The following is a 17912-nucleotide window of genomic DNA, read 5'->3' as shown; positions in this document are numbered from 1 at the left end:
GCAACATTATATTTATTAGACATTCTACAGTTGTTTCATCAAAAAACAGTTGATATTTATGTACATATGGATATAAATATACAGTCTATATAATATGCACTCTATGGTAATGCGTACAGTTGAGGAACGTAGACTCATCCCACACATGGCTAGTGGGTCAGCTGGGTGCGGGTGGACAATTTGGTGATATATCGTCTTCCTTCAATAATCGATACACCCGGGCAAATGACGAGATTTGATTTAATAAAATAAGGCGCTCTAAAGTAAACAGTCCCATGAGGGAAACCTGTGCTGAAGTTACCTGGCTGAAGAAGAGGGAGATTACAGAGGGATACTGGTGGAGAAAACTACATAAGAGATGCTCCATCCACATTCAATACAAGACTTTATCTTTAAATCCTGCAATTTTAGCTTTTTACAGATATTTTGTTTTCTTCACTGAGACGAATAGTGATGTATCACTATATGATTGTTTTACAATATATTAATTGTCACAGTTATCACATTGTATGATGATATTGGTGTTGTGGACCATGTATCATGAGGTACACTGTGATTTCCACCCTGAGCTCACACACACAGACTTTACCTATGTTTTTATTTTTTTGTGTCTGTAGCTTTTGTTTAAAAGTACCACATTGTTTGAAAGAATTGTGGCCAAAAAGCCATAAGGCTGATGTGGAAACAAAGCCAAGCGACTCCACTTTGCAGGAAAACATAAGAACTGGGGTGTAGAAAAATGGCAGCAGGTCTTTTGGAACTGAGTCAAAGTTTAAAGTATTTGGCTGTAGCAGAGTGCAGTTTGTTCAAAGGGCTGGAGGGCAGTACAGTAATGGAAAATACATACACAGGCAACAATGTATTATGGAGGCCGTTTAAGTTTGAGGCTGTATCTCTGCAAATGGAGCTGGGGATTTAGTCAGAATTATTGGAATCCCTGATGCTAAGAAATACAAGCAGATGCTTATCTCCCTTATATCAGGGAGGCGTCCAAACGGCCCCACATTTATTCTGCAGCAGGATAAGGACCCCAAACATGCAGCCAATGTCATTAAGATGGGTCTGGGATTACGACATGAAGGGAAAGAAGGATTTAAACCAGCCTACATCCTCAAAAGACGATGGTTTTTATATATTGGATAGAGCCACAGCTCTGGTAGCTCATCTGTCAATTGCCATTTTCATAAGAAATGTGGATTCTTTCACTGCACTAAGGATTGTTGCAGAACTTCTCCTCTGTACGAATGTGATGACTCACCTTCAGCAGGAGCTTGCAGGAGGCAGAGAAGTTTCCACTGTAAAAGGATTGACTTTATTTTTAGCTTGTCACTTTTGTTGGCTGAGTGATAATCTTAATTTTAATGTCTGTATTAAATCTTGCCTCCAGTCTGTGGGTCGAAAATATAGACATGGTTTTAGTGTTCAGGTATAGTGTATATATAGTTTATGTAAAAAAAAAAAAAGAAGGAAATCCAAGTGTTAACAGTTGGGATAACTTGAGTCTAGATCCCAGTAGTTCTTTATTGTCGCTTCTTTTTTAGCTGTGCTACAATATACATGCAATCCACTAGAGAGTTGGTTGTAATCTGATACCAGAATGAAAACATATAGTGTAAATTGATCTTTGATAGATGCTTGTTTTTTTATTTATTGAATTGATGAATGAATATTCACATTTGTTTATCAGTTATTGTGGCATGTTTTTCAGAGAGCCTAATAAACGGAGTCAACTTGTCACCCCCAGTGCTGATAGCACAGTGCCCTGACAGAGAGCAAAGTGATGGCAGACGCATGCAAGGCCCCCAAACATGGCAAGCGACTCAAGACAGATAAGATTTCCCACTTTCACCCCATGCTCTCACTAGATGAAGACAAACATAGCATTATTTTACTTTTGTGTGGATTTACTAGTTTTTTCCCTAATCCTAGTAATATTACTGCCTTATATCACTGGGTGTTAATAGGTCCTAAGACAAATCGCGCCAGGGGTGTCCGACTGCTTTACAACAGTTTTTATTGTTAAGTCAATGCTGCAAAATACTGCCCACATTTATACAGTAAAATGATGTCACGTGACGTTGCATGACGGTGATTTACAATCAGTCACTTGTTGAAATCTTTTTTTGCTTAGTGGAATTTGGTAAAAGGCAACTCAAAAGCCATTTTTCTGTTTAAACCAGCGCAACCTTAACAACTGAAGCACAAAATCAGTGTATTACAGCCATTATTTCAGAATAAATATAGTTTTATTGATTAAATGCAGGAAAGAAACAGGGTCTTACCTTTTGTGATGATGTGGCTATAGACATACAGAGAGTGATGGAGAAAAGAACATGACAGAATATTGAATCCATGCTGTCCTGTTTGCTTCCCTTTGTCCCTCCTTACACATGGAAACACATGAATAGTTAAACACACACACCGTGAGATGGGATGGTCTCAGTATGACTGTGATTCTGATACTTGTGTTATGTTGATAGATCACTGCTTTCTGCTTCTTTATAATGTGTGTGCTTGTTTATGCATGCCAGCCAGAACAGCATTAATTCATCATCCTCATTAACTTCATGAGTTTTCAGTCACTGTAATCTAATTTTCATCTTTTCATGGGAGAACTATTTAAAGCTCTGGGTAGAATCATCTCTACCATTTATTCATGTTGGCAGAATTTTTTATTTTTTTTTTTTTTAGGTCAAAACAAATTTGTTTTTTCCTCCCAGATGAGTACAGTTGTAAATGAGCTGCCTCCCCCTGAGGCTGCAGGGCCCCCTCGGTGCTGATTAGGATAATAGCTGCAAACAATGCTAAACCATGGTTTTAAAGCAGGAATGTGGTTTCCAGTGTACAGTTGGTGGAGACTACACAACTAAACCATGTGTTGCTGCCTCTCTGCAGTAGTAGCTGCGTACTGGTCTTTGTTAATGCTTCTGGAATAAAATGTAAACACATATGTGTGTCTGTTGGTGCGAACACATGTCCAAGTGCTCATTTCACTTATCTAGTCGGTTTTGAGTCGAAATTTCAGGGCTTCAGTTGACCAAAAATTTCTGTGGTTGATTCTGCCCTACTTCTCACCTGGGGAAGTAGATGAGAACACCAAGCTGCAGCCTTGAATCGTGTGCTTCCTGTGACTGGAGCCGATCTTGTTGCTTCTGAACTTTATCTGCACCAATCACAGGAAAACATTGTAAGCTGTTAACTCATAACAGTAGTTTTCAGTATTTCCAAACCTATCATTTCTCACCCTGTGTGTTGTGATGACTGTGCCTTTTCCATAAATCTGGTTACGGTACCGGTACTTAAAAGAAAGGATAAGATGCAAGCTTTTCATCTTGTATATCTGCTTCACTCTCCCGTTGAGGTACTCACCTTCTACACCAAAAAACAACCTGGAGGAATCAAGGACAACACAACACAGCCAGACATTCATGGAAAGTTGTAAATTATAGCTAGACCTGAAAGCGGGAATGATGGGACTCCAAGCCTTTTATAGTGTTACAGAAGAATTATACAAATACAAATACAAATCTATTATGGTCACTTTGCATCACTGTGAATGCAACCCCGTCTGTCCACTTTCTACTCCATTTTCCCCTCATTCATGAATAAGACCACGAGATATCTTTTTTTTTTGGGCCAGCGGCTCCTTTCCTATTTGAAAAAGGCATTCCACCATTTGGCTAAGATTGCCTCACACTTAGATATGCCAATCCTTACCCTAGCTGCTTCACACTCGGCTGCAAATTACAGTGGAAGCCGGAGGTCACGGTTTCGATGACACCAAGATAAAAAAAAAAAACAAGAAATTCTAAGGCCATTGAACTCACCAGCCTCTGCCAACTATTAGAAACAGAATCGATAACAAAGCAAATTCTGCCTCCAACTTGAAATGTCCAACACGACAGGAAATATGAAACAAACTCTTGACTATGACAATCCAGAGATCAAATCAGTGTGGACTGTCCTGATCTGAATTTATCGCCGAGCACAGAAGAGCCAGCCTTTCTGGAACCACTAGTCTCGAGGACAAAGGACATTCTTTTGTACACTCTGGTCAGAGGAGACCGTTTGAAAGAGAAGTGGAAAATCCTGAAAAATACAGTATATTACCTTGGATGGATGCACAAATCTCCACCAGCCAGATTTTGAGCCTGTCGGCGAGGTGAGGGTCTTGATCCGATGAGCAAGCTTGACACAGTGTCTATGAGAAAGAGAAATGTTTCAGTTTTCAACAAAGTAGCTTGTTAAAGGTCCACTTTTATAGGCATGAATGACATCTAATGGTGAGACTGCAGATTATAACATATGTAGGACTCTTCCGCTCACCCCTATCTTTCCCATGCATGTTGTGGAACTGTGGTGGCTCTGTGTACCAGAAAGGCAGTTGGCTTTTGTTAGTGTTGTAAGCGTCTTCCTCCAGACAAAGTTTGTCTGTTCAGGCTGTTGCAGAAATAATGGCCTCTGTAAAGCAAGTCCCTTGCCTAAATGATGTAGGCTTATATGGATAGAATATAACATTTTTGCCAACGCACTGTCCTAAATCTTACACTCGAGTCCTTTTTAACATATGTGTATGTATATATTTTTTTTATTTTACAATTTAAAACATTCATGCACAAAAACAAAAAATGAAATTAAGCAGGAAATGCAGTTGGGAAAGCAGAGTACTCATGCCAATGTATGTGAGTTGTTTTTAACTCCACAGAACACATCTTGAAATCCCCTCATCTTCACAAAACCCTGCATTTTAAGTCTCTTAAGTTTTATATGTGTGAATATAACTTAAAAATGTATTTTTGTGAGGCACTTTGTGGGTTTTATTTCTAATACAGGATAGTATACTAAATAAAATTTATTATTTATTAAGTCAGACTATCACGCATGCATCCTCTGACCCTCTGCACTGTTTTTGAATATTTTAAATGTGAAAAATGGTACCGTTTGGTACCCATAAATCACTAGTCACAGCAGAAATGGACATAATACAAACTACTTGTTTAACCTAATTTTACCATTTATGCACAACTGCACATCATTCACATAATTCCTCAGTCTTTCATACAGAAGGCTGGACTGGCAAATTCATCCACATGATTTTGTGTAATTGTCCGCTGATCCCTGCGTTATTCATTTTATGTTAGATCAAAACATGATATAATGGTTGTCTGGATAATTTTACCGTTCAGAACATGGGAGGAATTTGTTGCAGGCACAAAGGTTACATGCAAATTGGTTGAACCAGTTGTCGATCTGTCAAGCATATATTATTTTGAGTTTTTTGTGTCATCATGATTTTCACTATTGAAAGTGTTGAAGTGTTCGATTAACCAAACAATTCTCTATGCACCCATAAATGGGTAGAGAATGTGTGTCGACTGTGTTGTAATTCTGTGTAAACAGTGACTCACTGACTTGTCATTCTTATGATACTGGCATGTTGAATTACTTTTGAGAGATGAACTAAGTGGTGCCCTTTTGGAAGTGATCACTGCTTCATCTTTTTTTTTGTGGCAGTTGGCATTATTGCCTTCCATTTCTTTCGTTTCTCTATATATATACTTTCTCTATATATAATTGTGTCACTTTGATGTTTTATGGCTGTTGGCATCCTTAATGTTGCAATATTGCCTCCGTTTCTTTCCTTCTCAGAAGTTCTTTTTCAACACACGGCATCAGCGTGCTAGTCCTTTGACAACACCATACCAACCCCAAATTAAATGAAAGGCAGGGAGTCACGAGGGACGGCATAACTAGTAATGTCCGGGAGTCCAAACAGCACACAACAACTCAGTGCACTGCCATGGTATGTCACTTCAGAGGCCCCATACCACCGATCCACTGTACTGTCATAGTACTCAACTTGACTGGTGGTGCCAGTACCCGTGTATCCACCAACGACAAAGATCTGATCGTAAATCACTTCGACGCCAAAGTTACTGCGAGTGGTCATCATAGGGCATACAAGGTTCCAGGTGTTATGCAGTGGGTTGTAGACCTCGGTAGTGTTCAGACGGTGTGTCCCATCACAACCACCAACCTGTCAAAGGAAAAGTATTACATCAATGTTATATAACAAGAACAACTTCATATAGCATATTTATTATAGTGCAGTAAGTAGTTGTATATTTGAGAACAACTTATAGGAGGCTAATATGTACTTCTAAACATGGCTAGTGGCATGGATCAGTCACTAACAGTGTTAGTGTTTGGTCAGTTGATGAAAACAGAAAAGACAATACCTATTAACATTGACTTGCATTTGGCATGCTTGAATTGAAATGTTTTGTACGTACTGCATAGATTTGATCTGCAAGTGTTATGACTCCAATTCCACTACGCCTTTCGTTCATTGGGGCAATTACTGTCCATTGGTTGGTCTCTGGGTTGTAACATTCAGCGGTTTGCAAGCATTCATTCCCGTCAAACCCACCACAAATGTAAACCTGAACATGAAAAGAGACAGCAAATGAGCTCGAACTGTTCACACAACTGTTATTTTTCTGTATCTGCTCTCATTTCACAAACCTTATTATGTAGTGTTGTGCAGCTGGCATCGCTCCTCGGATGGTGCATGGGTGCAATACGTTTCCACTGGTTGGCATCAGGATTGTAGCGCTCGGCACTGTTCAGTCGAGAGTGGCCATCAAAGCCTCCCATGGCGTAGATGAACCCGTTGAGCTCTGTTGAACTCACATAGCAGCGGCTGTAGTACATTGGTGCCACCTCATCCCATCTGTGTGTGCGTAGGTCCAGCCTGCTCACACTGTTAAAATACTCTTCCCGTGCAGAGCCTCCTAGACAATAAAGGTACCCTTTGAGAAAGACGGTGCCATGATAGGCCCGCGGATACTCCAAATTGTATGGTGCACTGACCCAGCTGTCACTAAATATATCGTATGCACAAATGGCCTCAACAGGGTTCTCGCCCCGCCAGCCCCCAGTGGCCAACATGATGGCATTGGGCAGACGAGGACGTGCAAGAGTGTTGCGTAAAAAAGACATGCTGGGTGTTTGGGTAATGTACTCAATGGTGTGGATGGCATCAGTGGCCATTAGCTTGCACTCTGCATTGGTCTCCACCAGCTCATTGGACAACACATTTGTTTGAATGTAATCTATGCTTGTCAGGGCCATCCGGAACTACAACAAAAACAAGAGGACATAATCTGTTGATTAAACCTAAAGGGCCAGTGGCATGTATAGACTCTACTGGTGTTCTTAAATTCAAAATAAATTGGCGAATCTAGGCTCAACATAGATTAAAAATATCATGACTGAATGTTTTTTGTACCTTAGACAAAAGGTCAACAATGTGCCTTTCTCGCTCTTCAGGGTTGTGTTCTATCCAGCGAAGGATGGCCTCAAACACTATGTACTCCTTCCTCACATTTAGATCATCTCTACCAAGGATTGCACTTAGCTCTTGCATAGAGAGATATAGGAATTCCTCACAGGGGAAAACCTCATCAAAGTGATCATTAATGTAGCGGTAAGCCCTGTCCCTCAGCTCAGTATAGAAGTAGAATTTAGCGTACTGCCACATTCCAATGCAGTTTTCTCGTGAAATCTGCTCACAGAGGAAGTCTGAGCATGCTTCTGCAACAGCTGTCACGCTGAGCATATCAGCTGCTTGCATTAAGTCCTGCACGTTGTCCTTTGTCACATGAATTTGGCTGGTATATGCGTACTCCACAATGAGCTCCATTATGTCAGTGGACAGGCCGTTGATGTCTGAAACCTTAATGTCAACGGGCGACTGAAACTGGAAGAGAGCACTGTGGATCAAGATAAAAGAAAAACCAGAGGCAGTCAAAGTCTTTTTCGATGTATAAAAGCATTAAAACTTAAAAAAAAAAAAAAAAAACACTCTCAAATCATTGTCTACTACTAACTCCTCCACATGATGGTCTGTGAATTATTTTTTTTTGTTGCTATGTCAACTAGTGGAGCCGGGAATCGTACCTTCAACCTTTCCCGCTGAAAGACAACTTGCCCCATAGTTTAAAGTGAGTTGTTTCAGATTAAATATAAAGTGCAAAATATTAAATGTATTTACGTGAAGTAAGGACTGCAGTCAGACAGGATTATCCTGTGGACTTTGTATTCGACACCCTCGACTCTTATTATTGCGTCCAAAAATTTACCCCCCAGTCGATGCTTATCAAACGTTGAATGTGGTCTGGGGATACTTTGGCCTCTGAAAGTCATTTGAATTCATCTCTTGTCTCTCATGGTGTGTGTGTTAAGTAAACCTTTAATTTTACATCGTCATCATGACAACACAATCTGTCATCATTTCTGTTCAAACTTCAAAGTCAAATTAATATCAAAGGTAGGGTACATTCATTTGGTTGTTGTTATGCCGTCATTTAAATATAAACTTTACCTTTACATTCCACAATTTTCAACTTTGGGTCCATGTAATCAAACAATATGTCAGGGAATTTTGTGTTTAATTGGGAACACCATTAGCTAGAGAAAGAAACTTTAATTTTTAAACAATGTGCAATGACACAAAAACCTATCAGCTTAGAGATTCTCTGGCTCACGTCACGTCCTTGTCTGGCAAACGGACGCTGTTCAAGATGGAGGACACCCACACAAAAAAACACTGAAGACCACATAAATGCCCACCATTTTTTCCTGAGGTTTATTTTGTACGTTGGCAACAAGGCATATTTGAAGACAGGTTGTACAACATTAGACAGTTGGTCGCCTGAATTTAACGTCCTCCTGTGTCCTTACTCAGAAGCCCAGCTCCGCCTCCGTATCCATACCCCTTTGGTGCGTATTTCTTGGCAAAGCATGACTTGCAGTAGACCTCATCCTCATCGGAACACGCTATTGTGCTGTCCAATCTCTTACTACAGTCCACTTAATATAAAGAAAAAAATAGAACAATTTATATGCATGAATCTACTCTCCAGTCTTCAGACAGGAGTATACAAGAGTGAATTAAGGAAAGCAATCATTGGCATTTGTTCACAAACATTTAGCTGCAAGTTTACCACAGACTATGCATGACATTTTAAAGTGGAATTCAGGCATACCCACTATGTGCTGTGTTGGCCCAGATAGCTGTTTGTCTGTGCAGGGGTGGACTGGGACAAAAATTTGGTCCAGACTGGCCCATTATAATCCGCGCGTAAATACTGTGCCAACTCGCCCCATTGATGTACATACAAACACGCAAGCCCTTGTGTGTTTGTGCTGGTCCCCGCCAGGCTGGCCCCTGCAGCAAACATCTCTGTCATTTTCGTACTTTTTTTTTAAAGAATCGATCGGCCCACCGGGAAAACAAAGAACCTCCCTCTAACATATTAGGAAAACCTAGCTTCCACTGGATCTTAATAAGGACTTAGATGTCTGAGTGAAAACCTGTGGGTGCTCACTTTGCTTCCCAGATGCCAAATGCTCGGCATTCCTTCATGGAACTTGTTGAATTGTGAATAGAAGCATTCAACAAACTGAGACAACAATTACCTGAGAGCATGAATACTTACCGCATTTAAAACAGAACTTGTGCCATCTCTTCCCTTCGAACTGCACTTCTTCAGCCAAGTAGACAGTTTTCTGGCAGAGGCCACACTTGTTTTCTCCTCCAAAAGGCATCCTGTGCGGATACAGAGAAGCGGGTGTTTACGTTTTTCAGTCACTATTTGTCTAATGTTCAGTGTTGCTCAGCAGACTGAGGCCATCTGCAGCACTTCAGGCTACATACGACAATAACTATCAAAGGAGAAGAACCAGTTCGCTTTGAGACAAAACTCCTTTCCTTCTCTCTTTTCCCCGGGTCTTCAGGCTGCTCCTACAGAACTCTTTATACCTGACTGTAAAATGCAAAGTGCCTGCTAATTTGACTTAGATATCACTGAACTAAAATGACATCAGTATACACTCTGCATGGACATTGCACGACTTTCACCTCTTAGTTTCAAAAGTTAAAGGTTTTTCATGGTTTGAGATTATAACTTGCCTAACTAGATTGTTTGGATAAACAGGAAATTCCAGTTTCAAAAGTTAAAGGTTTTTCATGGTTTGAGATTATAACTTGCCTAACTAGATTGTTTGGATAAACAGGAAATTCCGGTTTGGTGGGTATGTGTAATTGAGCAGACCTTTTTAAAATAGTAAATTAAATGTTAAAAAATTAGTTTTCGGGGTCATTTCTTCTTTGCCAAATTGTTTACTTGGATGTTCTATTCATAAAATGTTGTTTTCAATTTATTTTCATAATCTCACTGCTGAAAATACACCCATGTTGTCCAAAACAGCAGCAGGATGTTTTCCAGTTGTAAAGTTCGGCATTTACATTACATGTCATTTAGCAGATGCTTTTATCCAAAGCAACTTACAAGGGAATTGAGTACAACCTGCCAGGGGTGGAGTTGAACTTGCGACCATGATCTCTATTCTATTCTATATAACCGCCTGACATTGTCATGGAATTTAATCCTTCAGGTTAACTTTAGATTATTAAAGATTACATTTATGAAACAAACACAGAAACATGTCTCAAACTTACATGTACATATATTTTTCTCTATCCTAACAAATTCCACTTTAAACTCAACTCTTACTCACCTGGAATGAGGTTGAAAGGCTGCTTCTGTGCTTGTTTGTTGGTCAGAAGAGATGAGTGAGTGAGTTGAGAAGAGACACTTGCCTGATGAAGAGACGAAGAGGGAGGAGTCGACACATACTGTGTCAGAGGGAGTGAGATTTAGGGAAGGAAATGAGAGGAAAGTCAGTAGTAGTAGTTACTGGTGGACTTGGGAGTGTTTGGTTAAAGGAACGCATGCATTAAGTTGCTCAAACTTGCAGCACCCATGAGTGCCTTACTTACAAATGAACATACCTAATTATATAATGATAATTGGGACAGAAACAAAGAAAAAGAGAGTTAGCAGTGCCCAGAAACCTGATCTTTACATGTTTTGCTGGCCTGCAACTATGCTCACTGAAAGTACAAGTTTCAAAAACGGAAGCTCTTCACAATGAAAAGGTTGATGCCTTCAGGTGCATATAGAGAAATGCATTTTTAGATTTCAGACCTTGAGTGAAGTTCTCAATGGGGGTGGTGCTGCTGCTGCTGCTGCTGCTGCTGCTGTTGCAGCAATGGACAGTCAGACCTGCAATGGAGGGACCTGCCTTGGAAATGCATAATTTCCCAGATGTGCCAAAAGCCACCATGACCACACTGAGACTTCTCACTTTCTTACAGGAGAAGAAATTGAGAAGTACGTTATATGGAAGTCCAGGCCAGACATGTCAAACAATGTTTTATTTTTATGACCATTTACTATTATTTATTACAGTACATTTTGCAAATTGTGCTTGCAGTGTGCACACGTCTATTCTAAACTTTGCTGTTGACTGCACAGATGTGCACTGCTGCTGCAACGCGCCTCCGTTTGTGCCCGCTCTGCGCGTTTACGTTGACAAAGGAAGAGAGGGGCAATATTATCACACACTTTTAATCGTCGAGAATTTATAGATGATCATGTCAGCATTGGCCACATACACTGTTTAAAATAACAACAAACTTTCAAAAGGGCACTTGCTTGGTCCAGAGGGCAGCGGCAGGTGCTATAGCACCACCCAGTGTCTACCTGTGCATGCCACTGCTTGTCTCTCATGGTGTGTGTGTGTGTGTGTGTGTGTGTGTTAAGTAAGCCTTTAATTTGACATCATCATGACAACACAATCTATCATCATTTCTGTTCAAACTTAAAAGTCAAATTAATATCAAAGGTAGGGTACATTCATTTGGTTGTTGTTACGCCGTCATTTAAATATAAACTTTACCTTTACATTCCACAATTTTCAACTTTTGTTTCATGTAAGAAAGCCCAAGCAGAGGTTCCATGTAAGAAAACAATATGTCAGGGAATTTTGTGTTTAATTGGGAACACCATTAGCTAGAGAAAGAAACTTTAATTTTTAAACAATGTGCAATGACACAAAAACCTATCAGCTTAGAGATTCTCTGGCTCACGTCACGTCCTTGTCTGGCAAACGGACGCTGTTCAAGATGGAGGACACCCACACAAAAAAACACTGAAGACCACATAAATGCCCACCATTTTTTCCTGAGGTTTATTTTGTACGTTGGCAACAAGGCATATTTGAAGACAGGTTGTACAACATTAGACAGTTGGTCGTCTGAATTTAGCGTCCTCCTGTGTCCTTACTCCTTTGGTGCGTATTTCTTGGCAAAGCATGACTTGCAGTAGACCTCATCCTCATCGGAACACGCTGTGCTGTCCAATCTCTTACTACAGTCCACTTAATATAAAGAAAAAAATAGAACAATTTATATGCATGAATCTACTCTCCAGTCTTCAGACAGGAGTATACAAGAGTGAATTAAGGAAAGCAATCATTGGCATTTGTTCACAAACATTTAGCTGCAAGTTTACCACAGACTATGCATGACATTTTAAAGTGGAATGCAGGCATACCCACTATGTGCTGTGTTGGCCCAGATAGCTGTTTGTCTGTGCAGGGGTGGACTGGGACAAAAATTTGGTCCAGACTGGCCCATTATAATCCGCGCGTAAATACTGTGCCAACTCGCCCCATTGATGTACATACAAACACGCAAGCCCTTGTGTGTTTGTGCTGGTCCCCGCCAGGCTGGCCCCTGCAGCAAACATCTCTGTCATTTTCGTACTTTTTTTTTAAAGAATCGATCGGCCCACCGGGAAAACAAAGAACCTCCCTCTAACATATTAGGAAAACCTAGCTTCCACTGGATCTTAATAAGGACTTAGATGTCTGAGTGAAAACCTGTGGGTGCTCACTTTGCTTCCCAGATGCCAAATGCTCGGCATTCCTTCATGGAACTTGTTGAATTGTGAATAGAAGCATTCAACAAACTGAGACAACAATTACCTGAGAGCATGAATACTTACCGCATTTAAAACAGAACTTGTGCCATCTCTTCCCTTCGAACTGCACTTCTTCAGCCAAGTAGACAATTTTCTGGCAGAGGCCACACTTGTTTTCTCCTCCAAAAGGCATCCTGTGCGGATACAGAGAAGCGGGTGTTTACGTTTTTCAGTCACTATTTGTCTAATGTTCAGTGTTGCTCAGCAGACTGAGGCCATCTGCAGCACTTCAGGCTACATACGACAATAACTATCAAAGGAGAAGAACCAGTTCGCTTTGAGACAAAACTCCTTTCCTTCTCTCTTTTCCCCGGGTCTTCAGGCTGCTCCTACAGAACTCTTTATACCTGACTGTAAAATGCAAAGTGCCTGCTAATTTGACTTAGATATCACTGAACTAAAATGACATCAGTATACACTCTGCATGGACATTGCACGACTTTCACCTCTTAGTTTCAAAAGTTAAAGGTTTTTCATGGTTTGAGATTATAACTTGCCTAACTAGATTGTTTGGATAAACAGGAAATTCCAGTTTCAAAAGTTAAAGGTTTTTCATGGTTTGAGATTATAACTTGCCTAACTAGATTGTTTGGATAAACAGGAAATTCCGGTTTGGTGGGTATGTGTAATTGAGCAGACCTTTTTAAAATAGTAAATTAAATGTTAAAAAATTAGTTTTCGGGGTCATTTCTTCTTTGCCAAATTGTTTACTTGGATGTTCTATTCATAAAATGTTGTTTTCAATTTATTTTCATAATCTCACTGCTGAAAATACACCCATGTTGTCCAAAACAGCAGCAGGATGTTTTCCAGTTGTAAAGTTCGGCATTTACATTACATGTCATTTAGCAGATGCTTTTATCCAAAGCAACTTACAAGGGAATTGAGTACAACCTGCCAGGGGTGGAGTTGAACTTGCGACCATGATCTCTATTCTATTCTATATAACCGCCTGACATTGTCATGGAATTTAATCCTTCAGGTTAACTTTAGATTATTAAAGATTACATTTATGAAACAAACACAGAAACATGTCTCAAACTTACATGTACATATATTTTTCTCTATCCTAACAAATTCCACTTTAAACTCAACTCTTACTCACCTGGAATGAGGTTGAAAGGCTGCTTCTGTGCTTGTTTGTTGGTCAGAAGAGATGAGTGAGTGAGTTGAGAAGAGACACTTGCCTGATGAAGAGACGAAGAGGGAGGAGTCGACACATACTGTGTCAGAGGGAGTGAGATTTAGGGAAGGAAATGAGAGGAAAGTCAGTAGTAGTAGTTACTGGTGGACTTGGGAGTGTTTGGTTAAAGGAACGCATGCATTAAGTTGCTCAAACTTGCAGCACCCATGAGTGCCTTACTTACAAATGAACATACCTAATTATATAATGATAATTGGGACAGAAACAAAGAAAAAGAGAGTTAGCAGTGCCCAGAAACCTGATCTTTACATGTTTTGCTGGCCTGCAACTATGCTCACTGAAAGTACAAGTTTCAAAAACGGAAGCTCTTCACAATGAAAAGGTTGATGCCTTCAGGTGCATATAGAGAAATGCATTTTTAGATTTCAGACCTTGAGTGAAGTTCTCAATGGGGGTGGTGCTGCTGCTGCTGCTGCTGCTGCTGTTGCAGCAATGGACAGTCAGACCTGCAATGGAGGGACCTGCCTTGGAAATGCATAATTTCCCAGATGTGCCAAAAGCCACCATGACCACACTGAGACTTCTCACTTTCTTACAGGAGAAGAAATTGAGAAGTACGTTATATGGAAGTCCAGGCCAGACATGTCAAACAATGTTTTATTTTTATGACCATTTACTATTATTTATTACAGTACATTTTGCAAATTGTGCTTGCAGTGTGCACACGTCTATTCTAAACTTTGCTGTTGACTGCACAGATGTGCACTGCTGCTGCAACGCGCCTCCGTTTGTGCCCGCTCTGCGCGTTTACGTTGACAAAGGAAGAGAGGGGCAATATTATCACACACTTTTAATCGTCGAGAATTTATAGATGATCATGTCAGCATTGGCCACATACACTGTTTAAAATAACAACAAACTTTCAAAAGGGCACTTGCTTGGTCCAGAGGGCAGCGGCAGGTGCTATAGCACCACCCAGTGTCTACCTGTGCATGCCACTGCTTGTCTCTCATGGTGTGTGTGTGTGTGTGTGTGTGTGTGTTAAGTAAGCCTTTAATTTGACATCATCATGACAACACAATCTATCATCATTTCTGTTCAAACTTAAAAGTCAAATTAATATCAAAGGTAGGGTACATTCATTTGGTTGTTGTTACGCCGTCATTTAAATATAAACTTTACCTTTACATTCCACAATTTTCAACTTTTGTTTCATGTAAGAAAGCCCAAGCAGAGGTTCCATGTAAGAAAACAATATGTCAGGGAATTTTGTGTTTAATTGGGAACACCATTAGCTAGAGAAAGAAACTTTAATTTTTAAACAATGTGCAATGACACAAAAACCTATCAGCTTAGAGATTCTCTGGCTCACGTCACGTCCTTGTCTGGCAAACGGACGCTGTTCAAGATGGAGGACACCCACACAAAAAAACACTGAAGACCACATAAATGCCCACCATTTTTTCCTGAGGTTTATTTTGTACGTTGGCAACAAGGCATATTTGAAGACAGGTTGTACAACATTAGACAGTTGGTCGTCTGAATTTAGCGTCCTCCTGTGTCCTTACTCCTTTGGTGCGTATTTCTTGGCAAAGCATGACTTGCAGTAGACCTCATCCTCATCGGAACACGCTGTGCTGTCCAATCTCTTACTACAGTCCACTTAATATAAAGAAAAAAATAGAACAATTTATATGCATGAATCTACTCTCCAGTCTTCAGACAGGAGTATACAAGAGTGAATTAAGGAAAGCAATCATTGGCATTTGTTCACAAACATTTAGCTGCAAGTTTACCACAGACTATGCATGACATTTTAAAGTGGAATGCAGGCATACCCACTATGTGCTGTGTTGGCCCAGATAGCTGTTTGTCTGTGCAGGGGTGGACTGGGACAAAAATTTGGTCCAGACTGGCCCATTATAATCCGCGCGTAAATACTGTGCCAACTCGCCCCATTGATGTACATACAAACACGCAAGCCCTTGTGTGTTTGTGCTGGTCCCCGCCAGGCTGGCCCCTGCAGCAAACACCTCTGTCATTTTCGTACTTTTTTTTTAAAGAATCGATCGGCCCACCGGGAAAACAAAAAACCTCCCTCTAACATATTAGGAAAACCTAGCTTCCACTGGATCTTAATAAGGACTTAGATGTCTGAGTGAAAACCTGTGGGTGCTCACTTTGCTTCCCAGATGCCAAATGCTCGGCATTCCTTCATGGAACTTGTTGAATTGTGAATAGAAGCATTCAACAAACTGAGACAACAATTACCTGAGAGCATGAATACTTACCGCATTTAAAACAGAACTTGTGCCATCTCTTCCCTTCGAACTGCACTTCTTCAGCCAAGTAGACAGTTTTCTGGCAGAGGCCACACTTGTTTTCTCCTCCAAAAGGCATTCTGTGCGGATACAGAGAAGCGGGTGTTTACGTTTTTCAGTCACTATTTGTCTAATGTTCAGTGTTGCTCAGCAGACTGAGGCCATCTGCAGCACTTCAGGCTACATACGACAATAACTATCAAAGGAGAAGAACCAGTTCGCTTTGAGACAAAACTCCTTTCCTTCTCTCTTTTCCCCGGGTCTTCAGGCTGCTCCTACAGAACTCTTTATACCTGACTGTAAAATGCAAAGTGCCTGCTGATTTGACTTAGATATCACTGAACTAAAATGACATCAGTATACACTCTGCATGGACATTGCACGACTTTCACCTCTTAGTTTCAAAAGTTAAAGGTTTTTCATGGTTTGAGATTATAACTTGCCTAACTAGATTGTTTGGATAAACAGGAAATTCCAGTTTCAAAAGTTAAAGGTTTTTCATGGTTTGAGATTATAACTTGCCTAACTAGATTGTTTGGATAAACAGGAAATTCCGGTTTGGTGGGTATGTGTAATTGAGCAGACCTTTTTAAAATAGTAAATTAAATGTTAAAAAATTAGTTTTCGGGGTCATTTCTTCTTTGCCAAATTGTTTACTTGGATGTTCTATTCATAAAATGTTGTTTTCAATTTATTTTCATAATCTCACTGCTGAAAATACACCCATGTGGTCCAAAACAGCAGCAGGATGTTTTCCAGTTGTAAAGTTCGGCATTTACATTACATGTCATTTAGCAGATGCTTTTATCCAAAGCAACTTACAAGGGAATTGAGTACAACCTGCCAGGGGTGGAGTTGAACTTGCGACCATGATCTCTATTCTATTCTATATAACCGCCTGACATTGTCATGGAATTTAATCCTTCAAACAGCCAAAGAAAAGGTTAACTTTAGATTATTAAAGATTACATTTATGAAACAAACACAGAAACATGTCTCAAACTTACATGTACATATATTTTTCTCTATCCTAACAAATTCCACTTTAAACTCAACTCTTACTCACCTGGAATGAGGTTGAAAGGCTGCTTCTGTGCTTGTTTGCTGGTCAGAAGAGATGAGTGAGTGAGTTGAGAAGAGACACTTGCCTGATGAAGAGACGAAGAGGGAGGAGTCGACACATACTGTGTCAGAGGGAGTGAGATTTAGGGAAGGAAATGAGAGGAAAGTCAGTAGTAGTAGTTACTGGTGGACTTGGGAGTGTTTGGTTAAAGGAACGCATGCATTAAGTTGCTCAAACTTGCAGCACCCATGAGTGCCTTACTTACAAATGAACATACCTAATTATATAATGATAATTGGGACAGAAACAAAGAAAAAGAGAGTTAGCAGTGCCCAGAAACCTGATCTTTACATGTTTTGCTGGCCTGCAACTATGCTCACTGAAAGTACAAGTTTCAAAAACGGAAGCTCTTCACAATGAAAAGGTTGATGCCTTCAGGTGCATATAGAGAAATGCATTTTTAGATTTCAGACCTTGAGTGAAGTTCTCAA

At 40.2% G+C, this 17912-nt stretch overlaps 2 protein-coding genes across 5 annotated transcripts in view; one reads left to right on the top strand and one right to left on the bottom strand.

Annotated features, from left to right (window-relative positions):
* nav1b (neuron navigator 1b) overlaps positions 1–17912 on the top strand; it is an 84437-nt gene that overhangs the window by 918 nt on the left and 65607 nt on the right. The window lies entirely within an intron of this gene.
* On the bottom strand, positions 4991–17717 carry LOC131460696 (kelch-like protein 10). Its single transcript, XM_058631408.1, has 13 exons — positions 17425–17717; positions 16329–16438; positions 14469–15699; positions 13999–14116; positions 12918–13027; positions 11055–12288; positions 10585–10702; positions 9504–9613; positions 8057–8874; positions 7292–7775; positions 6526–7140; positions 6294–6443; positions 4991–6037 (listed from the first exon to the last, which is right to left on the bottom strand). Exons 9-13 carry the CDS (start codon positions 8206–8208, stop codon positions 5714–5716), a joined length of 1725 nt encoding a protein of 574 aa, XP_058487391.1. The 5' UTR covers positions 8209–8874; positions 9504–9613; positions 10585–10702; positions 11055–12288; positions 12918–13027; positions 13999–14116; positions 14469–15699; positions 16329–16438; positions 17425–17717; the 3' UTR covers positions 4991–5713.

The sequence above is a fragment of the Solea solea genome, chromosome 6 (genome assembly GCF_958295425.1).
Source record: "Solea solea chromosome 6, fSolSol10.1, whole genome shotgun sequence".
Classification (NCBI taxonomy): Eukaryota; Metazoa; Chordata; class Actinopteri; order Pleuronectiformes; family Soleidae; genus Solea; species Solea solea.
This window is presented reverse-complemented; position numbering and strand designations above follow the sequence as displayed.